Source organism: Corythoichthys intestinalis, chromosome 7 (assembly GCF_030265065.1).
Source record: "Corythoichthys intestinalis isolate RoL2023-P3 chromosome 7, ASM3026506v1, whole genome shotgun sequence".
Classification (NCBI taxonomy): Eukaryota; Metazoa; Chordata; class Actinopteri; order Syngnathiformes; family Syngnathidae; genus Corythoichthys; species Corythoichthys intestinalis.
This window is the reverse complement of record NC_080401.1, coordinates 14,977,581-15,001,398: the sequence shown is the minus strand read 5'-3', so window position 1 is coordinate 15,001,398 and position 23,818 is coordinate 14,977,581. Positions and strand designations below refer to the sequence as shown.

General features: G+C 38.4%; 2 protein-coding genes across 6 annotated transcripts in view; one reads left to right on the top strand and one right to left on the bottom strand.

The window, feature by feature from the left end:
- Positions 1-1,963, bottom strand: part of alkal1 (ALK and LTK ligand 1) — a 36,621-nt gene extending 34,658 nt beyond the window's left edge. For 2 of the 3 annotated variants that reach the window (XM_057840717.1, XM_057840719.1), the window contains exons 1-2: positions 1,549-1,963; positions 1,119-1,391 (exon numbers count right to left, since the gene is read on the bottom strand). In XM_057840717.1, coding sequence (XP_057696700.1) covers positions 1,119-1,389 — 271 coding nt within the window. In that variant the 5' untranslated portion in view covers positions 1,390-1,391; positions 1,549-1,963. The remainder of the gene's footprint in view (positions 1-1,118; positions 1,392-1,548) is intronic. The other variant, XM_057840718.1, reaches the window with a different exon arrangement.
- Positions 1,187-23,739, top strand: zgc:153738 (uncharacterized protein LOC558115 homolog). Of its 3 annotated transcripts, XM_057840714.1 has the most exons (21): positions 2,599-2,635; positions 6,609-6,675; positions 7,079-7,406; positions 7,485-7,604; positions 10,310-10,489; positions 10,576-10,647; positions 13,624-13,829; positions 13,916-14,000; positions 14,096-14,191; positions 14,279-14,354; positions 14,445-14,551; positions 14,651-14,728; positions 14,817-14,875; positions 17,823-17,905; positions 18,464-18,571; positions 18,675-18,874; positions 21,137-21,223; positions 21,314-21,491; positions 21,569-21,807; positions 21,904-22,069; positions 23,366-23,738. In XM_057840714.1, exons 2-20 carry the CDS (start codon positions 6,665-6,667, stop codon positions 22,042-22,044), a joined length of 2,454 nt encoding a protein of 817 aa, XP_057696697.1. In that variant the 5' UTR covers positions 2,599-2,635; positions 6,609-6,664; the 3' UTR covers positions 22,045-22,069; positions 23,366-23,738. The 3 variants fall into 3 exon arrangements, with proteins under 3 accessions (XP_057696696.1, XP_057696697.1, XP_057696694.1); XM_057840713.1 differs by lacking the exon at positions 2,599-2,635 and adding an exon at positions 1,187-1,354 and having other exon boundaries at positions 21,904-23,739; XM_057840711.1 differs by having other exon boundaries at positions 21,904-23,739.
- The last annotated feature ends 79 nt before the right edge of the window (positions 23,740-23,818 follow it).

Genomic DNA, 23,818 nt, shown 5'->3' with positions numbered 1-23,818 from the left:
AAAATAAGTTGCTTCAAAAAAATATATAGATTTTCAAACAGAAAAATCAATTAAATCAAAAAAAGAAAAATTTCAATCATATAAAAAAGTTTATGAATGCGAAAAAATATTTAGATTGAAAAATTTGCATTTAAACACTTAATATTTCATTGAAAACGTTTTCTTTGATTGAAGCAATCCTTTTTGTGTTTGGGCCATATTATTATTAGGACATTCGTGTCTAAATCATTGAATCCCCCAAAAAGTTGCTTCAATCAAAAAAATGTTTTCAATCATTTTTTAAAATATTTTTTTCCGTAATATATATATATATATATATATATATATATATATATATATATATATGGTTGCTGGCAGTGGAACCTCTAGGTATGGATGGTTTCAGTGCCTTGCTGTGTCTCTACACTACAACTTGACTATAACTTATGCATTTGTATGAGCCTTTGTGAGTTTACATGTGGTAATAATAGGAGGGGTGTTTTTGTACCTTTGTTGTCTGCTTATATTTCTGTTAAGCAATTCCGTAAAGCAAATACTGTTGCAATTTAAATGTATAAAAAATTTCACGTCTTCTCTTGCTTATCGTAACAGATAGTCAACAGACTTTTTTGTCATTGTTGAAGATGCTCCAGGGTTATGTAGTGACGACCATCATTCATGCTTTAGGATTCTTCAATGAATCATAGTGAATGAGTCATTCACATTTGACACTGTGACGCTCCTCCTTTATGGATGTATGTGTCCCATCTTCGCTGTCTTCATTCATCTCTTTATGCGCAGCTGGATTGAGGGCGAACATTTCCACGGACAACTCAGTGGAAATGTGGAAATATTGCAAACATAAACATCTGTTTGCCTTTTAGGCACATCAAATTCATTCTCAAAACTCTTTAAATTGGTCATTACAATAATTCGGCTCCCACTTGGCACATGTAGAGTGTATTGCTAGAGAGATGTTATCGTCTAGATCCTACACAAGCATCCGATTGAGCCAGACTACCTCAGGCTTCTTGTAACTAAGTTCATCTGAGATGCACACAATGACAGCTGTCTCCCACGCTAAAATAACGGATTATGCTTTGATCATCACAAGCTAAAAATAAATCTTATCAGCTTACCTATGAGTTTACTGTTATCCAGTCTGGGAATGTACAAAGGCTTTTCACGGGAGGGCAACTTCAGGTCTTGAAGGGAAGAAAACTGTCCTCCACTGCAACGCCTGGAAATGTGTTTGTCCCGTTGTTGGCTGTCTCTGATCACCTGTAAGATTAAATCCAACAGGGTCTTTCTCTCCTTCTGCTTGACCTCCTTGTTGTCCATGCACTGGCCAGAGGTGATGAGCAGGATGAGGAAAGTAAGAAATATATGCCATTTCCTCTCCACCTGCATGACTTATTGTAAAAACAAACCAAGAAAAACATAAATCTCACAAGCAAACAGATCTAAACATATGATTGAATCTAAAATATGTTGACCTAAGTGTGTCCACCAATTAGAAGAGAAAGTTTAGGAAGTTGTAAAGTGAAACGAATCTGACAGCACACTTACTAATTTTAAGAGTGGGCACTATATACTTGCTGAAATTGTTGAAGTCCTTGTCTGTGGTCCTAGTCGCAGCGAGCTCTTCTTGTTCAATTTCTCCTTTGGAGCAATATTCTCCCGTCTCTATTTATGTGTGGCTTCCTGGGGGTAATACAATTGATTTCGTGTGGGTGGCAAAGCAAGGTTGACATCTTTGGCGGCGCTTCATCCAGCGGCGTTCGCTAACTTTGGCACGCGCTGCGCCCCTCCTTTGCGCACATCACAACTTCAACAACTCATTACATAAAAAAAGGCACCTCCGTGCGTGAACATCTTGCAACATCCCTCCAGTTTTATTTTTAAAAGAGAAAATAATCAACCAGGAGCTCAGCAGCCTTTTCCCCCCAAGTTGGCTGTTAAATGCAGCCAGGTTTAAGTGTGAGCTTCATGGAACTGTCACTGTGTGGGATGTTTGCGCTCCCGTATTGTCTTGTGACCCGCCTTAACGTGCTGAACCTCCAGGCAGACTTTTCCCTAATCCTGCATGGCTACAGCTATGTGCTTCTATGTGCTATGTGATTTATCGTTTTAGTATATATGATCATGTAAGAACAATAAAAGTTAGTGATGCGTTCATGCCGTTCTCTTAAATTCATCCGTTGTTAATGAAGGCAACGATACAAATTTGGGCAGCGTCGTTTTTATTTCTTTTCTTTTCTGTACTACTTTGCCGAGAGTTGCCGACCCACTTGTTGCTTGCCAACTTTACTATAGCTCTTCAAGTTAAACAGGGAGCAAAAAAATCTTGTATACAATTCCTTTTATATATACTCCCACGAGAATTGTTATTTATCAATACGACCCAAACTTCAGATCCATTTTATTTTATGACATAAATCCAAATTTAGCCCATTATATTTTGTTCCGATACATTCAAGTGTGTTTTACAATATTTTTGTGATGCTATTATAAACGCCTAATCCTTTTTGATAGCTGGAATACTTTAATACGTTATTCTCCGTTTCAGTAGGTGGCAGTGTGACACCTGTTACGCAAACCCCTTCAAATGAAGAGCTAACGGTGTTTGTCGTTTCTATAGCAACCTCATCTGGCGGTAGGTATTATCGATTGACGTTCGTAACGTCACAACTTATGTTTACTTGTATGTACTTTAAAATGACTCATAAAATCATAACCCCTTTGCACTTGAATTAATTTCCTTTGCAGAGAGAGACGTATTTACTCAAGTCTCTTAACTTTAATTAAGCAGGCAGGCGGGTGTTAACTGACGTTTGGGAGAAACTGGCAACACGATATTGTTTTCAGTGACAAACGCAATAATGACGTCCAATGCGGTTATACAGTGGAATTGAGCAGCACTCAAAGTATAAATAAGATGAAAGACACACTATTTGTAATTGTGTGAAATGAGCTCTGTACGTCATAATAGTGCAGTTTGGCAAGTAATTATCTCATTGGCTTCCATCGATTCACTGTCAGCCCTCCCAGTCAAAGTGGAATGACGTCTAGCGCCGTCAATCTCACTGAAACATGAGAATTTACAGCCACTCTTTCTATTTTAAATTAATTGGGACGTGTATCATTTTCAAGAACATGTAATGAGTTAAATGGGGAAAATAATTTAAATCAAAATTACTATGAATATTTTTTAAATTCACCATATTTTCCACCATTCCCAAAGTTAAAAGGATTTGAAATAAATCCCAGATGACGTTGATTTTTTAAACAGGATTATGAGAGATTATTATGAATGATTTTGTAAAATGCAAAAATGAGTGGTGACTGCTTAAGGTGAGGGAGACATGCATGAAACATTTTCCATGTAATTCTAAATATTTGGCTGTGAAAAAAAATCAAATTTGTAAGGTCTTGACTGTAAATACATTTTATAAATTCTTTCATCATAGGTCAATTTTTCTCCTGCGCATGTTTGCAACTCATGGAGTAGGGATACATCCGACACAATTTAATGTGGCCTGCCAAATACAGCAAATCATGTGGTTAATCTCCACTAAAAATGTAACATTGCCTTTTTTTCTCTTTTTTTTTTTATTTTTAATTTTTAATTTTTTTTTATAACACTAAGCCATGGAAAGCCTTTATCTTCACCAAATCCAATGTAAAATCAACAAATCAAATTAATTAAACAAAACTATAAAAGATAAAATGTATAAACAATAAATAAAAAAAATACAGTGGTATAAAAACTATATGAACCTTTGGAATTTCTCACATTACTGCATAAAATCCCCATTAAATGTGATCTGATCTTTGTCAAAATCACACAGATGTACAAACATTGTCTGCTTTAACTACAATCACCCAAACATTTATAGGTTTTCATATTTTAATGAGGATAGTAAGAAAACAATGACAGATGGGGGGAAAATAAGTAAGTGAACCATCACATTTGATATTTTGTGCCCGCCCCTCTTTGGCAGCAATAACTTCAACCAGACACTTCCTGTAGTTGCAGATAAGTCTGGCACATTGATCAGGACTAATCCTGGCCCATTCTTCTCTACAAAACTGCTGTAGTTCAGTCAGATTCCTGGGATGTCTGGTATAAATCGCTGTCTTTAGGTCATGCCACAGTATCTCAATTGGGTTCAAGTCTGGGCTTTGACTTGGCCACTCCACAACGTGTGTTTTGTTCTTCTGAAACCTTTCTGAAGTTGATTTACTTCTGTGTTTTGGATCGTTGTCTTGTTGCAGAATCCATTCTCTTTTAGGCATCAACTGTCTGACAGACGGGCTTGGGTTTTCCTACAAAACATCCTGATAAATTTTTGTATTCATTCTTCCATTAATGATTCCAAGTTGTCCAGGCCCTGAGGATGTTGGTGAGCTGTTCCATTTTTCCTCCACACATAATGTTGTGTGTTACTCCCAAACGATTCAACTTTGGTTTCATCAGTCCACAAAATATTTTGCCAAAACTTTTGTCGACTGTCCAAGTGCCTTTTTGCGAACATTAAACAAGCAACAATGTTTTTTTAGACAGCAGTGGCTTCCTCTGTCGAGTCCTCCCATTAACACCATTCTTGGCCATAGTTTTACACATACTTGTTGTGTGCACAGAGATATTGGACTGTGCCAGTGATTTCTGTAAGTCTTAACCAGACACCCTAGGGTTCCTTTTTACCTCTCTGAGTATTCCGCGCTGAATTCTTGGCTTCATTTTTGGTGGACGGCCACTCCCTGAGAGAGAAGCAACAGTACCGACCTCTCCCCATTTGTAGACAACTTCTCTGACTGTCGATTGATGAACATCCAGACTTTTAGAGATGATTTTGTATTCTTTCCCAGCTTTATACAAACCAACAATCCTTGTCGCAGGTGTTCAGACAGCTCTTTTGACTGAGCCATGATGCACATTAGACAGTGCTTCTCATCAAGACAATGTTTACCAGGTTTGTGTTTTATAATGGGCAGGGTTTGGTAAAAATTGGTTTCAATTGCTCTTTAAGTCTCCTTAGGCAGAGAGGGTTCACTTACTGAATTTCCCCCCTTCTGTTATTGTTTGCATGCGATCCTCATTAAAATATGAAAACCTATAAATGTTTGGGTGGTGGTTTTGGTGATCAAATTTGATGGTGATTTTATGCAGAAATGTGAGAAATTCCAAAAGATTCACATACTTTGCATACCACTGTACATTGGGGCAAATAAGTATTGAGTCAACCACTAATTGTGAAAGTTCTCCCACTTGAAAATATTAGAGAGGCCTGTAATTGTCAACATGGGTAAACCTCAACCATGAGAGACAGAATGTGGAAAAAAAAACAGAAAATCAAATTGTTTGATTTTTGAAGAATTTATTTGCAAATCATGGTGGAAAATAAGTATTTGGTCAATACCAAAAGTTCATCTCAATACTTTGTTATGTACCCTTTGTTGGCAATAACGGAGGCCAAACGTTTTCTGTAACTCTTCACAAGCTTTTCACACACTGTTGCTGGTATTTTGGCCCATTCCTCCACTGATGCCAAACCAAAAAGCAACCAAAAATGACGCAATGTCTGGGTTATAAAACCCCGCCCCACACCCTCCCCACACAGAGAGCACCGAGTTGCTAAAACAGGACAAGTCTGAAACGTGCAACCCGGTTAATTTCAAGTACATATCCCCATGTCTAAAAGGCATGACACGGATAAATCCTACGTCATCTTACATGGGAATTTACCGGGATATAAGTCTGAAAGGGGCTATACATACATGCATATTGTATATACATACATATAAACATACATACAAAAACACGTACTGTATTTTTCTGACTATAAGTCACAGTTTTTTTCATAGTTTGGCTAGGGGTGCGATTTATACTCCGGAGCGACTTATATATGAAATTATTAACACATTATTATATCATTTCGCATGTTATTTTGGTGTTTTAGAGTGACACTGATGGTTTGGTAAACTTGTTAGCATGTTCTTTATTATTTGAGTAACTCTTGATTGATATGTTACGTTAACATACCAGCCACGTTCGCATTTCGTAGTTCATGCATCATGTAACATTACCATACTGTACACTTATTCAGCATGTTGTTCTCTATTGTATTTTGATTTAAATTGCCTTTCAAGATGACATATCTGGTCTATGTGTTGGATTTTATCAAGTAAATTTACCCCAAAAATGGTACTTATACTCCGGTGTTACTTATATATGTTTTTTTCCTCTTTGTTGGGCATTTTATGGCTGGTGCGACTTATACTCAGGTGCGACTTATAGTCCGAAAATACGGTATATGGAGTGTTGTTTTTTTCCTATTTGCAGTGTATATACAATAACATAATAAGACGGTTGTACATTTATATAATTAAGGGACCATAACTACAGTGTGCTGTGGCCCGCAATGAATTTAACTCCCCTGCTACTGCCTACATTCAAATATGGCCGGTGTTAATGTAGTCATAATATATCGTCATATCAAGTGTCATATATTATTCATATATCTTTTTTTAAAAAGAAAAAGTGTAAATTGAATTTTCCCTCAGGAGAACAATTAAACGTTGTTGTTTTCTTACACCGATCACAGTTTTTAATTACTTTTTTACAGCTACCACCCACAGGACGTTTGACTAAGACATATCCCACCGCTGTTCCAGAAACGAAATGTCACAGAGGTAAAGTTTCCAGTAGCCAGAGTGAAAGGGATGATATCGTGGTCAATTCCAGTTGGTACAGTATTAAATAATTGCAAAAAAAACTTCTGCAGAATAATAAATTAATTTCATGCCTCTTACATATGTTGCCCAATTCTGCATCAAGCTAGTTTGAGAATGTACGTGTACAGTAAACCATAATGTGTGGTGTTATGGATGGTGTCCTTTTAGTTGTATCATGATTTTGTCAAAACACGTTTCCAACATGCGTTGGATACTTTTTTCCTTGAGCTCATTGGTTGCCATTGACAGTAATAGACGTCCAACCCATTTTGATTACCAGCCCTGCCAGTCAAACTAGACTGGATGCCTATCTTAGTCACTGGCAGTGAATGAGTTCATAATGACTAAAATTCCACCCCAGGACATACAACGAACTGTGGGCAGAGGCTCAGGTGGAGTTGAGTCGTCTGTTAGTTGAGGAGCTCCCTGCCGAACCTCTAAAGCCAGAAAAGGACCGAGTGGTTTTCTTCCAGAGACTGGCCACATTGTACGTGCGCTATCTGCAGATTCTTAGACAACTAGAGAAGGTGTACGACCAGGCAGTGCACCCACAGAAAAGACGTCTTGTTCTGACTACCCTTGAGGCTGTGATGGGCCGACTCTTAGAATTGAAAAATGAAATGGTGGACAAAGAGTTATGCGAGTACCACTACATGGATGATGTCTTACATGACCTGAAGCTCACACCTGTAAGTTTTTTTTTTTTTTTTTTTTTTTTAAATTTAGTACATTTGACTGTTTGCTGCTACTAATCAAGTCTTCAACAGGCTGACCTTGAGATTCCCATCCCTTACTATTTTTTGAGTGAACGCAATGAAGACAACTTGGCGCGAAGGGCCATGCTAACAAATATCCTAGAAAAGATGGAGGCGACTGTGACGGAAAAAGTGAGTGAGTTTTATCAAATATATCAAATCTCCTTTCACCAATAATACAGTTTTGAGTCCAGCTTTTTTTGTTCCTTAATAATTCAGCAGAACATTTTTTCTAATTTTATTTTATTATTATTTTTCATCGTAAAGCTTCCAGTTTCCTAAGAAATCTGTGAAAATGATTTACAAACTAGCCTGAGGTCAAACATAAAGGTGAACATTGACCTGTTTCTCCCTGTTTCTCATCCCTCCACGATTAAAAAGTTAAATGATGAGTAAACCCGTACATGGTTATCAACTTTGGATTGTAAGTTCTAACTGACGAAAATGCTCGACAACAATTAAATAAATAAATTTAAAAAATAACCGTAATAGTGCTTTTCAGTTCATTAGCCCCGAATTGCAGAATGCACTTGCTTTCTAGCTAAGAGTTACACAAGCAAAGTATTTATGAAAGTAGTTTAGAATAGACATTTAGACAGGCATTCAATCATTTTTTTTGTTCTTTATTTTTTTAATTAAATCAATTTTTTTTTTCGGATTTTTTATTTTTTGTACACTACATCAACTAGAAAAAGTTTGTGATTTCCGTATAAACCAAATATTGCTTCAAAGCATACTGTATGTTAACCTGCTCCTATTTTTTGTACACTACATCAACTGGAAAAAGTTTGTGATTTCCGTATAAACCAAATATTGCTTCCAAGCATATGTTCAACTGCTCCTACATTATGTATGCAATTCTAATTTATTCAGGAATGCAGCATCTCGTTTGTGAGGGGAAATCTGCATAGTATCTTGAGATTCAATCCCAGAATAGGGGAAGGATTCCGTAATTGCACCCCTCCTCCAACTGAACTGTTGTTTTGCTAAAAAAAAAAAAATTCAAGAATTTTGCAAGAAATGGGGAATTTGACATATGCCTATAATTGCAGACTCTCATGGTCGAGGTTAAGTCTTTGGAGCAAGGGTTGAATACAAGGGCACAGGTTTGGTCTCAACATTGGTAGGGACGATATAACAATATAACCTTCATGTACGGTACATTTTTTGCTGGGGACAGGACATGAATAAGACCAAATAGATTAGGTGAACAAGGGTCAGGGCTACATTTCTCACGAATATGAAACTAATTAATTGATAAACTAAATCATCAATGCAAAAATAAATCTGTAGTGACTTATGCTAACTTTCATGTGTATTGGTTCAGGTTAAACACCGTTCGATTCAAACGTTTGTTTTCAAAAACTGCAAAATAAAAATTTCTAAAACTTCCAGAATAAATGTCGCAATTTTATTAACATATTTAAATTGCAATGTTTGAACATAATTTAAATTATCTTAAAATACACAATAAATACATATTTGTTAATAATCTCTTAACCATCCAGGAATACAAAAAAATAAACATTTGTCCTAAGACCACTCAATATTGTCTGTCTAAATCAGGGTTCCCCAAACTACGGCCCGCGGGCTGGATACGGCCCCTTTCCACATTTGGTCCGGCCCGCTGAACAATACCAGAGAGCATTTAGATTTTTTTTTTTTTCTCAGTAGTGTTATTTATTTCCTGGCCTTTTTCTGTGAAGAACTCAGAGAGGGTTATTTGGCTATTATCTAATTAATTAATAATGTAATAACAATGAATAATAATAACATATTAATTAAATTGATAAATATAAATAAATAATAAAAAATTATAATAATAATAATATAATAATAATAAATAATGATAACACTATTATTTTTATTTTATTTACTTTTGCTCCGTGAAGAATCCAGAAAGGGTTATTTGATTGTGGCTGTCTGAAAAACAATAATTTTTTACATTTAGGCACTCCTGCAATCATCACACTTTTTCTGTTACAAACTGACCCCGGCCCCTCATCAGAGAAGGGAAAAGTTATGTGGCCCTCACAGGAAAAAGTTTGGGGACCCCTGGTCTAAATTAATGAATAGAAGTTAAAAACTTCTTAGTCAGGGTATGGCAAAAATAAATAAAAATATAGCCTTCCTTCAGGTAAAACACTACTCTACTCACTACTCACTACTAAAATCAAAACTTTTTATCCCGACTGTGATTAATATATGATTATGAAAAAATGTTTGCATAGGCGGCAAATAAAAATAATTTTAAATAAATAATGTAGGTAATAAATAAATACATTTGAAATAAATACAAGTCATCAGCCAGTCAAACGTGCGTTTGAAGGGAAAAAATGGACTGGCAAATTCAGCAAGTGAAAAGGGATAAATGTAAGTCTGACCATAATGAAAATAATTAACTAAGGGGTCAATTAAGGTAGTGTAGGGTCAGTTCTATCTTTACAACATATGGGAAGACAATCTAAATTACCTATATATTTTAACTTATTATATAATGCAAATAAGGTTTCTTAAAAGTTGGTGGGACAATTTCAGCATCCTGAAAAGTTAGTAGTGTTGTGTCCCTACTGTCCTGTTGTAAACCTAGGCCCTTGGTTGAATAACAATAGTCTTAAAAGCTGCAGGTACAATGTCAGAGAAGAGTGATAAATTAAAAACATTTACAATGGGAGGTCCTGAAATTGAAAACAGCTCTTTAGTAAGTTTTCCAGGAAGAAAGAAAGACAATAGGAGAAAGTTGAGTAAGCATTTTGTCAGTTTTCCAGGACTGTTTTTGTGTTTTGTATTTTGATTGTGTCGAGCGATCATAAATTTGTACTCTTTCAACTGGTTAGCGTGTGACAAAGCCCATGAGTCAAGATGAGGCCATCAGAATCATTCAAGTGGCAGAGAGGGCACGGCAAGGACGCTTACGAGCAGCCTTAAATGAAGCTAGCAAAAGATTGAGCAAGATACCCATGGCCGCGGCACCGCAACCCGCTGATATGGCCCGAGCCGCAGTCCGCATCCAGAAGGTGGTTATTTGTCAAGATATTGACCCTTTTTTTTTTAATTGTGTGTTTATCAACATCATGCTGAAAGACTTGAATGTCATCTGTAGGTTTGGAGGGGTTACGTAGAGAGGAAGAAGACAAAGGCTGCTCGTATTGAAGATATGATTTTTCTCGGAATGGTAAGCGAAATACTTCTGACCGTCCATAATGAAGATTATATGCGTTTCATAGTCAGGAACCTTTTAAGCCCTGGGTGCATAGTGGTAACTACGGTGGACAGCCACTGAAAGTTACTTTTGTCTTTAATGCATTTGGTGTATAAAGTTTTACTGCATGGCAACCTCAAGAATGCTTTCTGTTGTCATACTCTATTGAGGTCAATTCAGTGGTCAGTTGGTGTACCACTGATGACCCCCCAAAAATATTGTTGCTTGTTTAATGTTTGCAAAAAGGCACTTGGACACTCCCCAGACGTTTTGGCAAAAATATTTTGTGGACTGATGAAATCAAAGTTGAATTGTGTGGGCATGTGCGGAGGAAAAATGGAACAGCTCACCAACATCAACACCTCATCTCCACTGTGACGCATGGTGGAGGGAGCATCATGATTTGGGGCTGTTTTGCTGCTGGACAACTTGCAATCATTAATGGAAGAATGAATTCAAAAGTTTATCAGGATGTTTTGCAGGAAAACCTGAGGCCGTCTGTCAGACACTTTAAGCTAAAAGGAGGATGGATGCTGCAACAATCCAAAATACAGAAGTAAATTAATTTAAGAATTAATTCAAAATATTTTATGGACTGATAAAACCAAAGTTAAATTGTTTGGGAGTAACACACAACATTATGTGTGGAGGAAAAATGGAACAGCTCACCAACATCAACACCTCATCCCCATCGTAAAGCATGGTGGAGGGAGCATCATGATTTGGGGCTGTTTTGCTACCTCAGCGCCTGGACAACTTGCAATCATTAATGGAAGAATGAATACAAAATTTAACAGGATGTTTTGTAGGAAAACCCAAGCCCGTCTGTCAGACAGTTGACGCTTAAAAGAGAATGGATTCTGCAACAAGACAATGATCCAAAACACAGAAATAAATCAACTTCAGAAAGGTTTCAGAAGAACAAAATACACGTTCTGGAGTGGCCAAGTTAAAGTCCAGACTTGAACCCCTTTGAGATGGTGTGGCATGACCTCAAGCCAGCGATTCATGTCAGACATCCCAGGAATCTTACTGAACTACAGCAGTTTTGTGGAGAAGAATGGGCCAAGATTAGTTCTGATCGATGTGCCAGACTAATCTGCTGCTACAGGAAGCGTCTGGTTGAAGTTATTGCTGCCAAAGTGGGGGCCGCAAAATATCAAATGAGATGGTTCACTTACTTATTTTCCCCCCTTCTGTCATTGTTTGCATACTATCCTCATTAAAATATGAAAACATATAAATGTTTGGGTGGCTTTAGTTAAAGCAGACCCTTTTTTTTCATCTGTGTGATTTTGAGAAAGATCAGATCACGTGATGGTGATTTTATGCAGAAATGGGAGAAATTCCAAAGGTTCATATACTTTTTCATACCACTGTATATGGCAGAAAACACAGACAAGACTGAAAAAGCAGTTTCTGCTCTTGCACTCCTCTTTAAAAGAAACTGCTGTATTTTAAGCTAAAACAATTGTTGTGTTTGATAGAACAATATATCTATATGCTGCCATAGCAGATTCATGGCACATTAACCCCCGAACTATTTTTAATTTGTCCGTTTTATCCTGAAAATCCCCATTTACAGACGTCACGCAACCGCTTTTGTTTCAACCCACCCATAAAACAAAGGTAATTCATTATATTTATTATTCAAAATATCTGTCGTTTTTAGCTTAGAAGCATTCATTGACGTCTCATATTTCGTTTAAAAAAAAAAAAGACTTTAAAATATTATTTACTCACATATTTTAAACTTTTAAACAAATTATGTCACAATGAAAAAAATGGCGTCTGTAAAAATGTCACAGATATCTACCTCATAACTATCGCTTAATTGTATTTTTTTTTGTACTGTCGCATTTTCTCCGATATGTTAGATGATAAATAATTGATCCAAACAAAAAAAAGTTGAAAAAAAAAACCATTTAAAAGGGTAAATATATGAAAAAGAAAATCTCGACCACTCCTTGATGTCTGTGATTTCTGCATCGCGACCCTTGTTATATTACCATATTTCACCCATAAAATCCCCATAAAATCCAGCTGTGGCCATTCACAGCTGTGTCTTGACACTCAGTGATACATGCTACATGGAGTTTTTGGATCGAAACAAAGTAGGTATGCAATAATATCATGTTAAAGTCATGCCGTCTGTTATTCTGTTTTCGCGTGCTGTCACCTCCAGATAGGGTTTTGCTGTTTAAAAAATATTTTTTTCTAAAAAATGCCCTCCTGCTCAAAATTTTTCTTCCCCCAGAAAATTGAGATTTTAAGCTTTCCAATGATGTATCACACATGCATATCGGACAATTTTGAAAATTGGCTAAATTGGGGGTCTCAGAGCGGAACTTCAAGTCACGTGCGTGTTTTCCGCCATATGAATGTTATCTTATGTTGTAGACTTCAAAAGCAGCAAAGAATAAGGTAGTTTACAGAATATCCCAGAAAAATTCCATCCAGTTTCAGTGATGATGATTGTAGTCACAACAGTGATGATTAGTGGCTGCCAGACAACAACAGAGACATTGGTGCTTCGGTGTTTCATTGGTTTTCTTATTTAGGCCTATGAATTGTTATAGTGTTTATCAAAGCATAAAAGGGATCAAGGATTACTCTATTAACAATAGAACACAAGTTAATTTCTTTTTTTAAAAAAATAGTGAATTCACCTTGTTTTATGTTGCGTGTGCAGGTGCATGTAGTCCATTGGATTGGACATGTCCGTAACTTCATGATTTTTTTTTTTTCCCGAAATTAAGAAATTAAACATTATTTTCATGTCCTAAGAAGAATAAAAACATATCAGGAAAAAATCTTGACCAAAGATTTCATAATTCATGCATCAGAGGGTTCAAGTTATTTCCATCATTCTAGATATGTGGAGTCACCAACACCTTTTTAACAGTACGGTCTGTTTTTCTTTTTATGTTTAAAATATTTCCGTAACAGGCCCCACATCCAAAATACCAGTCGCCCATCCAAGCCAAGATCGATGCTCACGCCACTGAAGAAGCCATACGGAATAAGCAGAAAGAACATGAGGATGAATATCAAAAGTCTGTGATAGCAATTGCAAGCCACCTGCTAGAGGTCGAAGGTCACGACATAGCTGTCAACATGAAAGAACAAATCCGCCAGTGGTTTCTTGAATGCCGGTCAGTTAGACATGAAGCTCTTTATTGTTTTTTTTTGTTTAAAATAAGAAATTATTTCAAGAGGTTTTGTTTGTTTTGTCTTTCAGTAATCTAACAGGAGTATTTCCAGAGTTTCCGGATGATGATGAAGGTGGCTCAGCTATTCTTTTTGCTGAAAAGGATTATCAACAGGTATAACCCACTTGAAGTTAAAAGAAGATTGTCTTGCACTATTTATGCAGGCAGGAGTGATATTTGCCATTTCTCTCTCTCTCTCATTTTTTTAGCTGCTGAAAGAAATGGCTGAGGCTGAAGATGATGGCAAAAATAAAAAAGAAAAGCAACCTGAGAAAAAAGATGCAAAGAAAGCAAAGGGGAAAGAGGTGAGGGCTAATTTTATCCGTTTGAATAGTTGAACAAATTGAACTGCTATCCGTCATCATGTAATTCAAATGGAAACTAAACCACAGGAAGAAGAAGAGGGCTTGGAGATGTTACCTTCAAATTTTTTGGCAGACTTGGAATTATGCAACAAGACCTTTGTTGGTAACGGAACTATAGCTGGTTTTAAGTCGTTGGTGAACACTTAGTTTCTATTAGAAAAAAAAAAAAAAAATCATGTGAATGTCCCCGCAGATTTCTGGGAAACCCGCACTGAGTCTCGAAATTTCGACCAAAGGCATGAGGTAGAGCTGATCAAGGAGGAGAAGAGGGTGGACGTTCTGTCAGAGATTCGAGTTAAGGTGAATATTTGGGAATTCAAACATGAGCTGAAGAAAACCAATGATTACACTGATTCACATTCACAATCGCAGGAGCTAACATTGTTGTTGTTTCTCCAGGTGGATGAGGACATGAGACAGGAACTGGCAGACTGGAGGCTTGCTGTGGAAAAAACACCAGCCAAAATTTATAAAAAGGTGTGTAGTCTAGCATAACCAAAAATTCATGATGTAATACTTGGCTGCTCTGTTCGGAATTGTGCCAACTGTGCCATTTTATTTGCAGAAAAAACCGAAGCGCGACAAGAAAAAGAAAAAAGGGGAAAAAGATTTGACAGTTAATAGGTGAGGCCACTAAGAGATGTCATACTTTCAGCCTTGTGAATTATGTGCAGAAATCAAAGAATGCAGTTTAAATATTGTACAACTGAATTTAAGAACAAAACTGGTCCGGGAAAGGGAAACTAAATAACTGAGATAGAAAATTGAACCCTACACAAACATCAAGTTTGATTTCACGGTACCAAAACAAAAGATGTTGTAGTTTGATGAAACCAAGGTTGAACTCACCAATAATTCCAAAAAAAGACAAGCTTGGAGCAGACACACAAAAAAGAACACCATTACTCCAGTGACGCATGGTAAGCGCATCATGTTTTGAGGCTGTTTTACTCCAGCTGGAACTGTGTCTTTAAAAAAGACATTGAAGATATCATTTACCTGGGAAATGTTAGCATCTTTCAGGGTTTGCATAGAAAAAAAAATGTCACAGTCCAACTAGAATGGCTAAACCTTATTTTAGGTTAAACAGAGGCAATTTAAGTAATAAGTTCTATTTAACATGAGTATAAATCTAATCAGTTGAGTCATGAGAGCTGTCCTTATTCTGGGATATTTACGCCAAAAGATATTAACCGGTAACACTTTATTTGACAACGGCATCATACGACTGTCATAAGACCAAATGAACCACCGTGAAGCTTTGAACCAATTGGCTGCAAAGCTTCATTGTTTCAAGAAGCTTCATTTGGCCATCATTGCTCCCTTTTGGGAGACAGTCAACCTCTGCTGCCATCTTCTGTCAACACTGTTGTTGTCCAACATGCCTCCTAGCATGCATTGCAGAGCTACAGATGTAAATAACAATTAAACATTAATGTTCTGTGCTACTTATTTCTTCAGTTACTGTTCCAATTGTTTCATTAATTGCTAGTTATAGTACTTGGTAACACTTTATTTGACAGTGGCGCCATAACACTGTCATTGGACAATCATAATTCATGACATGACACTGTCATGAGCATTAATGAATGCTTATAAGATATGTTATTTAGTGTTATCCGGCAAATTATCTCATTTTTAAATGGATGTAAAAGATCCTAACTGGACATACAGTGGGGCAAATAAGTATTTAGTCAACCACTAATTGTGCAAGTTCTCCCCCTTGAAAATATTAGAAAGGCCTGTAATTGTGAGGATGGGTAAACCTCAGCCATGAGAGACAGAATGTGGAAACCCTCCCAGAAAATCACATTGTTTGAGTTTTAAAGAATGTATTTACAAATCACGGTGGAAAATAAGTATTTGGTCAATACCAAAAGTTCATCTCAATACTTTGTTATGTACTCTTTGTTGGCAATAACGGAGGCCAAACGTTTTCTGTAACTCTTCACAAGCTTTTCACACACTGTTGCTGGTATTTTGGCCCATTCCTCCATGCAGATCTCCTCTAGAGCAGTGATGTTTTGGGGCTGTCGTTGGGCAGCACGGACTTTCAACTCCCTCCACAGATTTTCCATGGGGTTGAGATCTGGAGACTGGCTAGGCCACTCCAGGAACTTGAAATGCTTCTTACGAAGCCACTCCTTTGTTGCCCTGGCTGTGTGTTTGGGATCATTGTCATGCTGAAAGACCCAGCCACGTCTCATCTTCAATGCCCTTGCTTATGGAAGGAGATTTTCACTCTAAATCTCTTGATACATGGCCCCATTCATTTCCTTTACACAGATCAGTCGTCCTTGTCCGTTGGCAGAAAAACAGCCCCATAGCATGATGTTTCCACCCCCATGCTTCACAGTGGGTATGGTGTTCTTCGGATGCAATTCAGTATTCTTTCTCCTCCAAACACGACAACCTGTGTTTCTACAAAAAGTTCTATTTTGGTTTCATCTGACCATAACACATTCTCCTAGTCCGCTTCTGGATCGTCCAAATGCTCTCTAGAGAACCGCAGACAGGCCTGGACGTGTACTGGCTTCAGCAGGGGACATGTCTGGCAGTGCAGGATTTGAGTCCGTGGCGGCGCATTGTGTTACTGATCGTAGCCTTTGTTACTGTTGTCCCAGCTCTCTGTAGGTCATTCACTCGGTCCCCCCGTGTAGATCTGGGATTTTTGCTCACCGTTCTTGTTATCATTTTGACGCCACGGGGTGAGATCTTGTATGGAGCCCCAGATCGAGGGAGATTATCAGTGGTCTTGTATGTCTTCCATTTTCCAATAATTGCTCCCACAGTTAATTTCTTTACACCAAGCGTTTTACCTATTGCAGATTCAGTCTTCCCCGCCTGGTGCAGGTCTACAATTTTTTTTCTCTGGTGTCCTTCGACAGCTCTTTGGTCTTGGCCATAGTGGAGTTTGGAGTGTGACTGACTGAGGTTGTAGACAGGTGTCTTTTATAACGATAATGAGTTAAACAGGTGCCATTAATACAGGCAACGAGTGGAGCCTCGTTAGAAGAAGTTAGACCTCTTTGACAGCCAGAAATCTTGCTTGTTTGTAGGTGACCAAATACTTACTTTCCACTCTAATTTGGAAATAAGTTCTTTAAAAATCAAACAATGTGATTTTCTGTTTTTTTTTTCCCCACATTCCGTCTCTCATGGTTGAGGTTTACCCATGTTGACAATTACAGGCTCTAATCTTTTCAAGTAGGAGAACTTGCACAATTGGTGGTTGACTAAATACTTATTTGCCCCACTGTAAATGGAACGAATAAAATAAACAAATAAGCTGCACTGGACTATAAGGATTCAAAATGAAGAAAAAAAGCTGCGTATAGTCCAAAAATTACGGTAGTTTGATGGTACTATACTACATGTGCAAATTCTTTTAACTGCGAGAGCTGGCAATCATCATTCAATAGCAGCCCTCACAGCTGCTCAATCACCATTAATGGCGCCAGTGGGTTAACATTTTATTTTAAATGCTTTCTATCACTCAAAAAAGATATATATTTAAAAAGGAATATTGAGATTTTATACCCACAGGAAATAAATCATTTGTGTCCTCTAGGACTCTTGAATCTCTATGTCAGGAGATGGTGGAGGAGGGTTTATTGAAGCAATCAAATCCTGTACGAATGCAAGACTACCTGGGTAAGTCATAGTACAATATGTATATTTCCAGCCCAAATTTATTGCATGATTTCCAGTATATGGCCTACACAAAGATATTACTACAAAACATTATGTCAATAATTTTATTCTTTAAGAATCCATTTGCCATCTGACACAATATTGCACGCTCACTGGATTGACAAAGAGTACACCTGCGCAATCTTACGAATGCATAGTATTTGTATTGTGGTTGTAGTTTGTTTGCAGTGCACAACTGTTCTTCACTACATGATGGCATATCAGTAATAATTTAGTTAATTTTAAAAGCTACGTATACAAGAGGAGCAAAATATTTGACCGTCACATGAAAGGTTGTATTAATAGAGCTAATGCAGTGTAAATAAAAACCGAACATCAATAATTGCAGAATTAAAATATTAAAACATAATTGTAGTTCCTGTGGCTGAGATGTGTGCTTGTGTACCTAATAGTGACCAATGAGTGTATTTTAATTATTCAATAGCGATGTGCTGCCCTCTTCTGGTGTGATTCTGAAAAACCACCACTAGCATGATCTGAACGCTTTCTAACTCCCAGGTGACTTCAATTACCTTGGAACCACATTGAGAATGAACGACATCGAACCCATGCCCTCAATGTCCGATGTGCGGCAACTTTTATCTCTCTATGCGATTTTACCTTTAGGTATTGAGATTCACACATGCAACAGAAAGTAATTATTCAGACTGATCAAGAGTTCATTCATTCATTCATTTTCCATGCCGCTTTTTTTCTTTATGCTTTAAAGGCTCTCAAATAGTCCATGAAAAAGCCCCCCTTACAAAGGCCATTCTACTAGCAGGACCAGTGGGGGTTGGTAAAAGGATGTTGGTCAATGCCATCTGCACGGAGACTGGTGCCACCCTTTTTGACCTGTCTCCTGTCAATATCGCTGGGAAGTATCCAGGCAAGAGTGGCCTCTCTATGATGCTCCATTTAGTCTTCAAGGTAACACAGCACATGGGAAATCTTGGGAAATCATGGGAATACATTGTTAACAGTAAAAATTAATTTACAAACAAAGCTATATTAGGACAGTTCAATTTTGTTTCATTTCAGTTGTTGTATTTCGAGCCAAAATGAGGAAAGTGTGTTGATGTCCTAATATTTATGAACCTGTTTGTCCTTACATTGGAGTGTTTTATTTTTTATTATTTGAAAGGACAAAAATGGGCATACAGATGCACCATAAAAAGATTGGAAGACAAGTATACATTTAAACAAATCGATATAAAATTAAAATTCAAAAAACAAGATTTCACATGTGCCCCCCACAAAGGGGTCATTAACAAATAGATATCAAATTGATATGCCAAAAAACAAGTTTTTACCATCCATCCATTATCTACCACTTAATCCGGGATCATGTCACGGGGGCAGCAGCTTTAGCAGGGAAGCCCAGACTTCCCTCTCCTCAGCCACTTCGACCAGCTCCTCCGGCAGGATCCCAATGCGTTCCCAAACCAGCTGAGAGACATAGTCTCTCCAGTGTGCACTGGGTCGTCCCAGGGGTCTCCCGCTGGTGGGACATGCCCGGAACACCTCTCCAGTGAGACATCCAGGAGGCATCCAAGCCAGATGCCCGAGCCACCTCAGCTGGCTGCTCTCATTGCGGAGGAGTAGCTACTCGACCCTGAGTCCCTCCCGGATGACTTGATGAGCTTCTTTTATCTCTAAGGGAGACCCCAGACACCCTGTAGCCTGGTACTCCAGACTCACCGCTGTCCCAGCTATTGAGTCTGGCACCATTAAGCGGATAAAATTTCCAGGGCGGAGCAAGCCACAGCAAACAGACAGCGGAGTGGACCAATCAGCGACGGGCGGATGTGACGTTAGAAACGCGACGAGTACTCGCTTGCGGAAGTAAACATACGAGGTGAGCAGAGTTTATTCAACATGGCTAGCGCAAGACTTGTATCGATGTATTTTTGGTCATTTAAAACAGATTTTACCGTGGATTGGAACATATTCTCGGTTCTCCTGTTCACCATCTCTGTTGTTGTGGAGACGACTTCCGACACGGAAGAGTGACGTTACTCGTTAAAAACACGTCACGCAAATAAACTAATCTGATTTGTCGATTGATTTTGTGCTTGCTCGAGAGGCTGTTAATGGGCTGGGTCCCAGACTATTCTCTCAGTGTTTGAAAAATACAGGGAGAACAGTCTGGCCGTGCCAGGCAAGACACCCTGCGGAGGAAACTCATTTTGGTCGCTTGTATCTGGGATTTTGTTCTTTTGGTCACGACCCACAGCTCGTGACCATAGGTGAGGGTAGGAACGTAAGTCAACTGAAAAACTGAGAGCTTGCTCCTTCTTCACTACAATGGACCGGTACAGAATCTGCATCACTGCAGACGCTGCACCGATCCGCCTGTTGATCTCCTGCTCCCTCCTACCCTCACTTGTGAAAAAGACCCCAAGATACTTGAACTCCTCCACTTGGGGCACACCACCCTTTTCCGACACCCCATCAGTGAGTCATCACCTTATCGTGGTGGAAAGGTTTGCGTGTCCCAATTATCCTAGGAACTAAGTTGTCTGGGGCTTTATGCCCGTGGCAGGGTCACGCATTGCAAATAGGTCGTAGCTGAGGAACCAGACAAAGCATGTCTCAAAAGACCCCCTCGTAATATAAATGGACTTAGTTTTCCCTTACCCGGACGTGGGTTACCGGGGCCCCCCTCTGGAGCCAGGCCTAGAAGTGGGACTCGAAGGCGGGCGTCTGGTGGCCGGGCCTGTATCCGTGGGGCCCGGCCGGGTACAGCCCGAAAAGGCAATGTGGGTCCCCCTTCACATGGGTTCACCACCTGTGGGAGGGGCAAAAGGGGTCGGGTGCATAGGGAGTTGTGTGGCAGCCAAAGGCGGGGATTTTGGCTGTCTGACCCCCAGCTACAGAAGCTAACTCTTGGGACAAGCTTTTACTTGCACCAAAATAAGAAGAAAAACGATATAAAAAAAAAAATCGAAAGGCCACAAACCTGCTTCCCCACATGCAAATAATAAAATAAAAATAAACAACCCCGCAACACCTTGGATGCCACTCGTAACACTCTTAGAACGTCAAAACCTATAGTTTGGGTTTGAAATACCTGTATATCTTTTGTGTCAGTGGTATGGAACTTCTAGACACCCCATGAACATTGATTTTTAAAGCTCTCTTTCATGTTGTGGAAAAAAAGTGAGTCCTTACATGATTATTTTCACACAGGTCGCAAGGTTGTTGCAACCTTCAGTGATATGGATAGATGGCGCAGAGAAAATGTTTTACAAGAAAATTCCCAAGGAAGAAAGAGCGGTATGGCTGATGAATATGAAAGCTGCATAGTAAACAGTGTACAATTTATTCATATAACATTTCTAACCAAGACATTCTCCACATTTCCAGTTAGAACCTAAACGCTTGAAGAAAGATTTGCCCAAATCGCTCAAGCTGATTAAAGAAGAGGATCGTGTTCTCGTAATAGGAACAAGTAAAGATCCCACAACTGCAGATATCAAGTCGCTCTGTAAAATGTACACAAAAGTAATCTTGATCCCAAGACCCGACTATGGCTCAAGATACGGTAGAAAAAACTCCCACAAAGATTAAACAAGAATTTATATTACTCGCAATGTTTGCATTAATTTGAAATGATTTCAGTTTTGTGGAAGCAACTGATCCAGAAACACGGAGGCGAGATAACCTCGGCATTGGACCTTAGCTCCTTGTCCAAGATTTCAGATGGCTACACCGCAGGGAACATGATTCAGGCAATCCAGCAAGTTATTACCAAGAGACGACTTCTGCTGCAAGAAAAGAGGCCTTTGACTGCTGTTGAGTTTGTGGCCCCATTGGCCAAGTTCACCCCAGTGTTTCAGGATCAAGAAGAGGCCTTAAAAGTACTGTGGATCTTTCTTTTTCAACAAAAGATTGTTATTATTAGTTTCTTTTATTTCTCAAATTGTGTGGCGTTTGTTTTTTGCGTGTTTGTCCAGAAATGGTATGCAAAAACTCCCTTGGGAAAGAAGCGGATTAAGGCTGCTCAAGAAAGAGAAGAGGCACTACAGGCTCAGCAAGCGAACAAAGGGAAAGGGAAAGGGAAAGGGAAAGATGCACCGAAGAAAGGAAAGAAATAATGTTCACTATCAGGAAATCAAGGACGTAGGTTGCATAGTGACGGTAGGGCCAAAACACTACCAATTTTTCAGGATGCTTGAATTGTCCCCACCAACTTTTAAGCAATCTTATTTGCATCGTACAATGTAATTTACACTCTAACTTATATAGGTAATTTAGATTCTTTCCATATGTTTTATGGATAGAATTGACCCTACACCTATGTAGTGAATTATTCTCAATATATTCAGGCTCACATTTACCCCTTTTTCTAGCTGAATGTGCTGGTGAATGGTAAATGGTGTATGGAGAGTACTGATATAGCGCATTTATCTACATGGTTACCATGCCCAAAGCGCTTTACATTAGCACACATTTACTTGTTCAACCACACATTCACACACCAATGGTGCTGCTGCCATGCAAGGCGCTGCCAACCCACTGGGGGCAAATTAGGGTTCAGTGCTTTTCCCAGGGGCAATTCGACAGTGGGCAGTCGTAGCCGGGAATCGAACCGCTGACCCTTCTGTCCCAGCACAACTCGCGCTATCAACTAGCCGAAAGTAAGATTGACAGACCTATTTATGGTCTAAATAATAAATTTGCAATGTGTTTTCTACTCTTATCATTCATTGAACTGTGAGAAATGTACTAAACTCTGATGGAAACTATAGAACCAACGAAACATGAGAAAGAAGCTGCTTGGTGAGAGAGGTCCCAAACCCCAGTCTGTGTTTAACAGGAAAGTGTTTATAGTCAAAAAAAAAAAAAAAACAACAACAACAAAAACATGCTGCTGCTTTTCTTCCTGTAAATGTCCTGGTTTAGAGGGAAAGAAGGCTAGAGCATGTTGTGGCTTTACACTTTTGAAACCAAATACCGATTAGTGCATTCATCCATTAATTTAAATATATTCATTTATTATCTACCTTACTTAAAAATATTTTTTATTTGAAGATAATGCAGACATTATTTTCAGATAAGCATACATTAATCATAATTGAGATGAAAAGTTTCATCCTTTAAAGAACTGAGAGTTAATTGAGATTTTTTTTTCTCCCATAATTGCTCAACCCACTGATGCGCATTGAGGATGAAAATAATGGAGAAAATGAAAGAGACAACCAATCAAAGCAATGTACAGTACTACTCTTGAGGTGAAGGACAATGTAGGCTGACATGTAGTTCCATGTATAGGTTAAGTAGTGTCTACCCATTCAACCTCTCCAAAAAACAACCACTCTAAATTTCCTTTATATGACGCAAGGGGAAATTCCCCTATTTTAAAAAAATGACTATCTCCCATGAAAATAATAATTTTAATTTTTTTCATTTTGACAGGAAACATCAGCATATTCGTGGCAAATGTAGCCCTGACCCCCGTTCACCTAATCTGTTTGGCCTTATTAATGTCCACTCCCCAGCAAAAAGTGTACATTCAGGTGATGCTGTTATAGCGTCTCTACCAATGTTGAGACCAAACCTATGCCTTTGCAGGAAATGTGTTCAGACATTCATGAATGTTAGTATAAATGTGTTTTTTTAAAATAAAGTTTTACCACAAAAGGTAACACTAGTCTAGTTTGCATATTAAAGCCACAAGAGGGCAGCAAAACGCTGTCAACTGCAGTCTCCAAGCATTTTGGCTGCACTAGAGAAGATGGTCGCATTGCAAAATTCCACAATTTCTTATAAGTTATAAACATGAATAACTTGTTCCTCCACTACATGTTTTCCATGTCCTTTGGGGGGTTTATAACAAGGCCTCTCACCTTGTCTCACCTACGACCCAAA

What these genes read in the sequence shown, in the direction of transcription:
- zgc:153738 (XM_057840713.1), top strand. An exon ending in AAAGATTTGACAGTTAATAG is followed by an intron (nt 14,876 to 17,822) that starts GTGAGGCCACTA and finishes TGTGTCCTCTAG; the next exon opens with GACTCTTGAATCTCTATGTC. An exon ending in ACGAATGCAAGACTACCTGG is followed by an intron (nt 17,906 to 18,463) that starts GTAAGTCATAGT and finishes TCTAACTCCCAG; the next exon opens with GTGACTTCAATTACCTTGGA.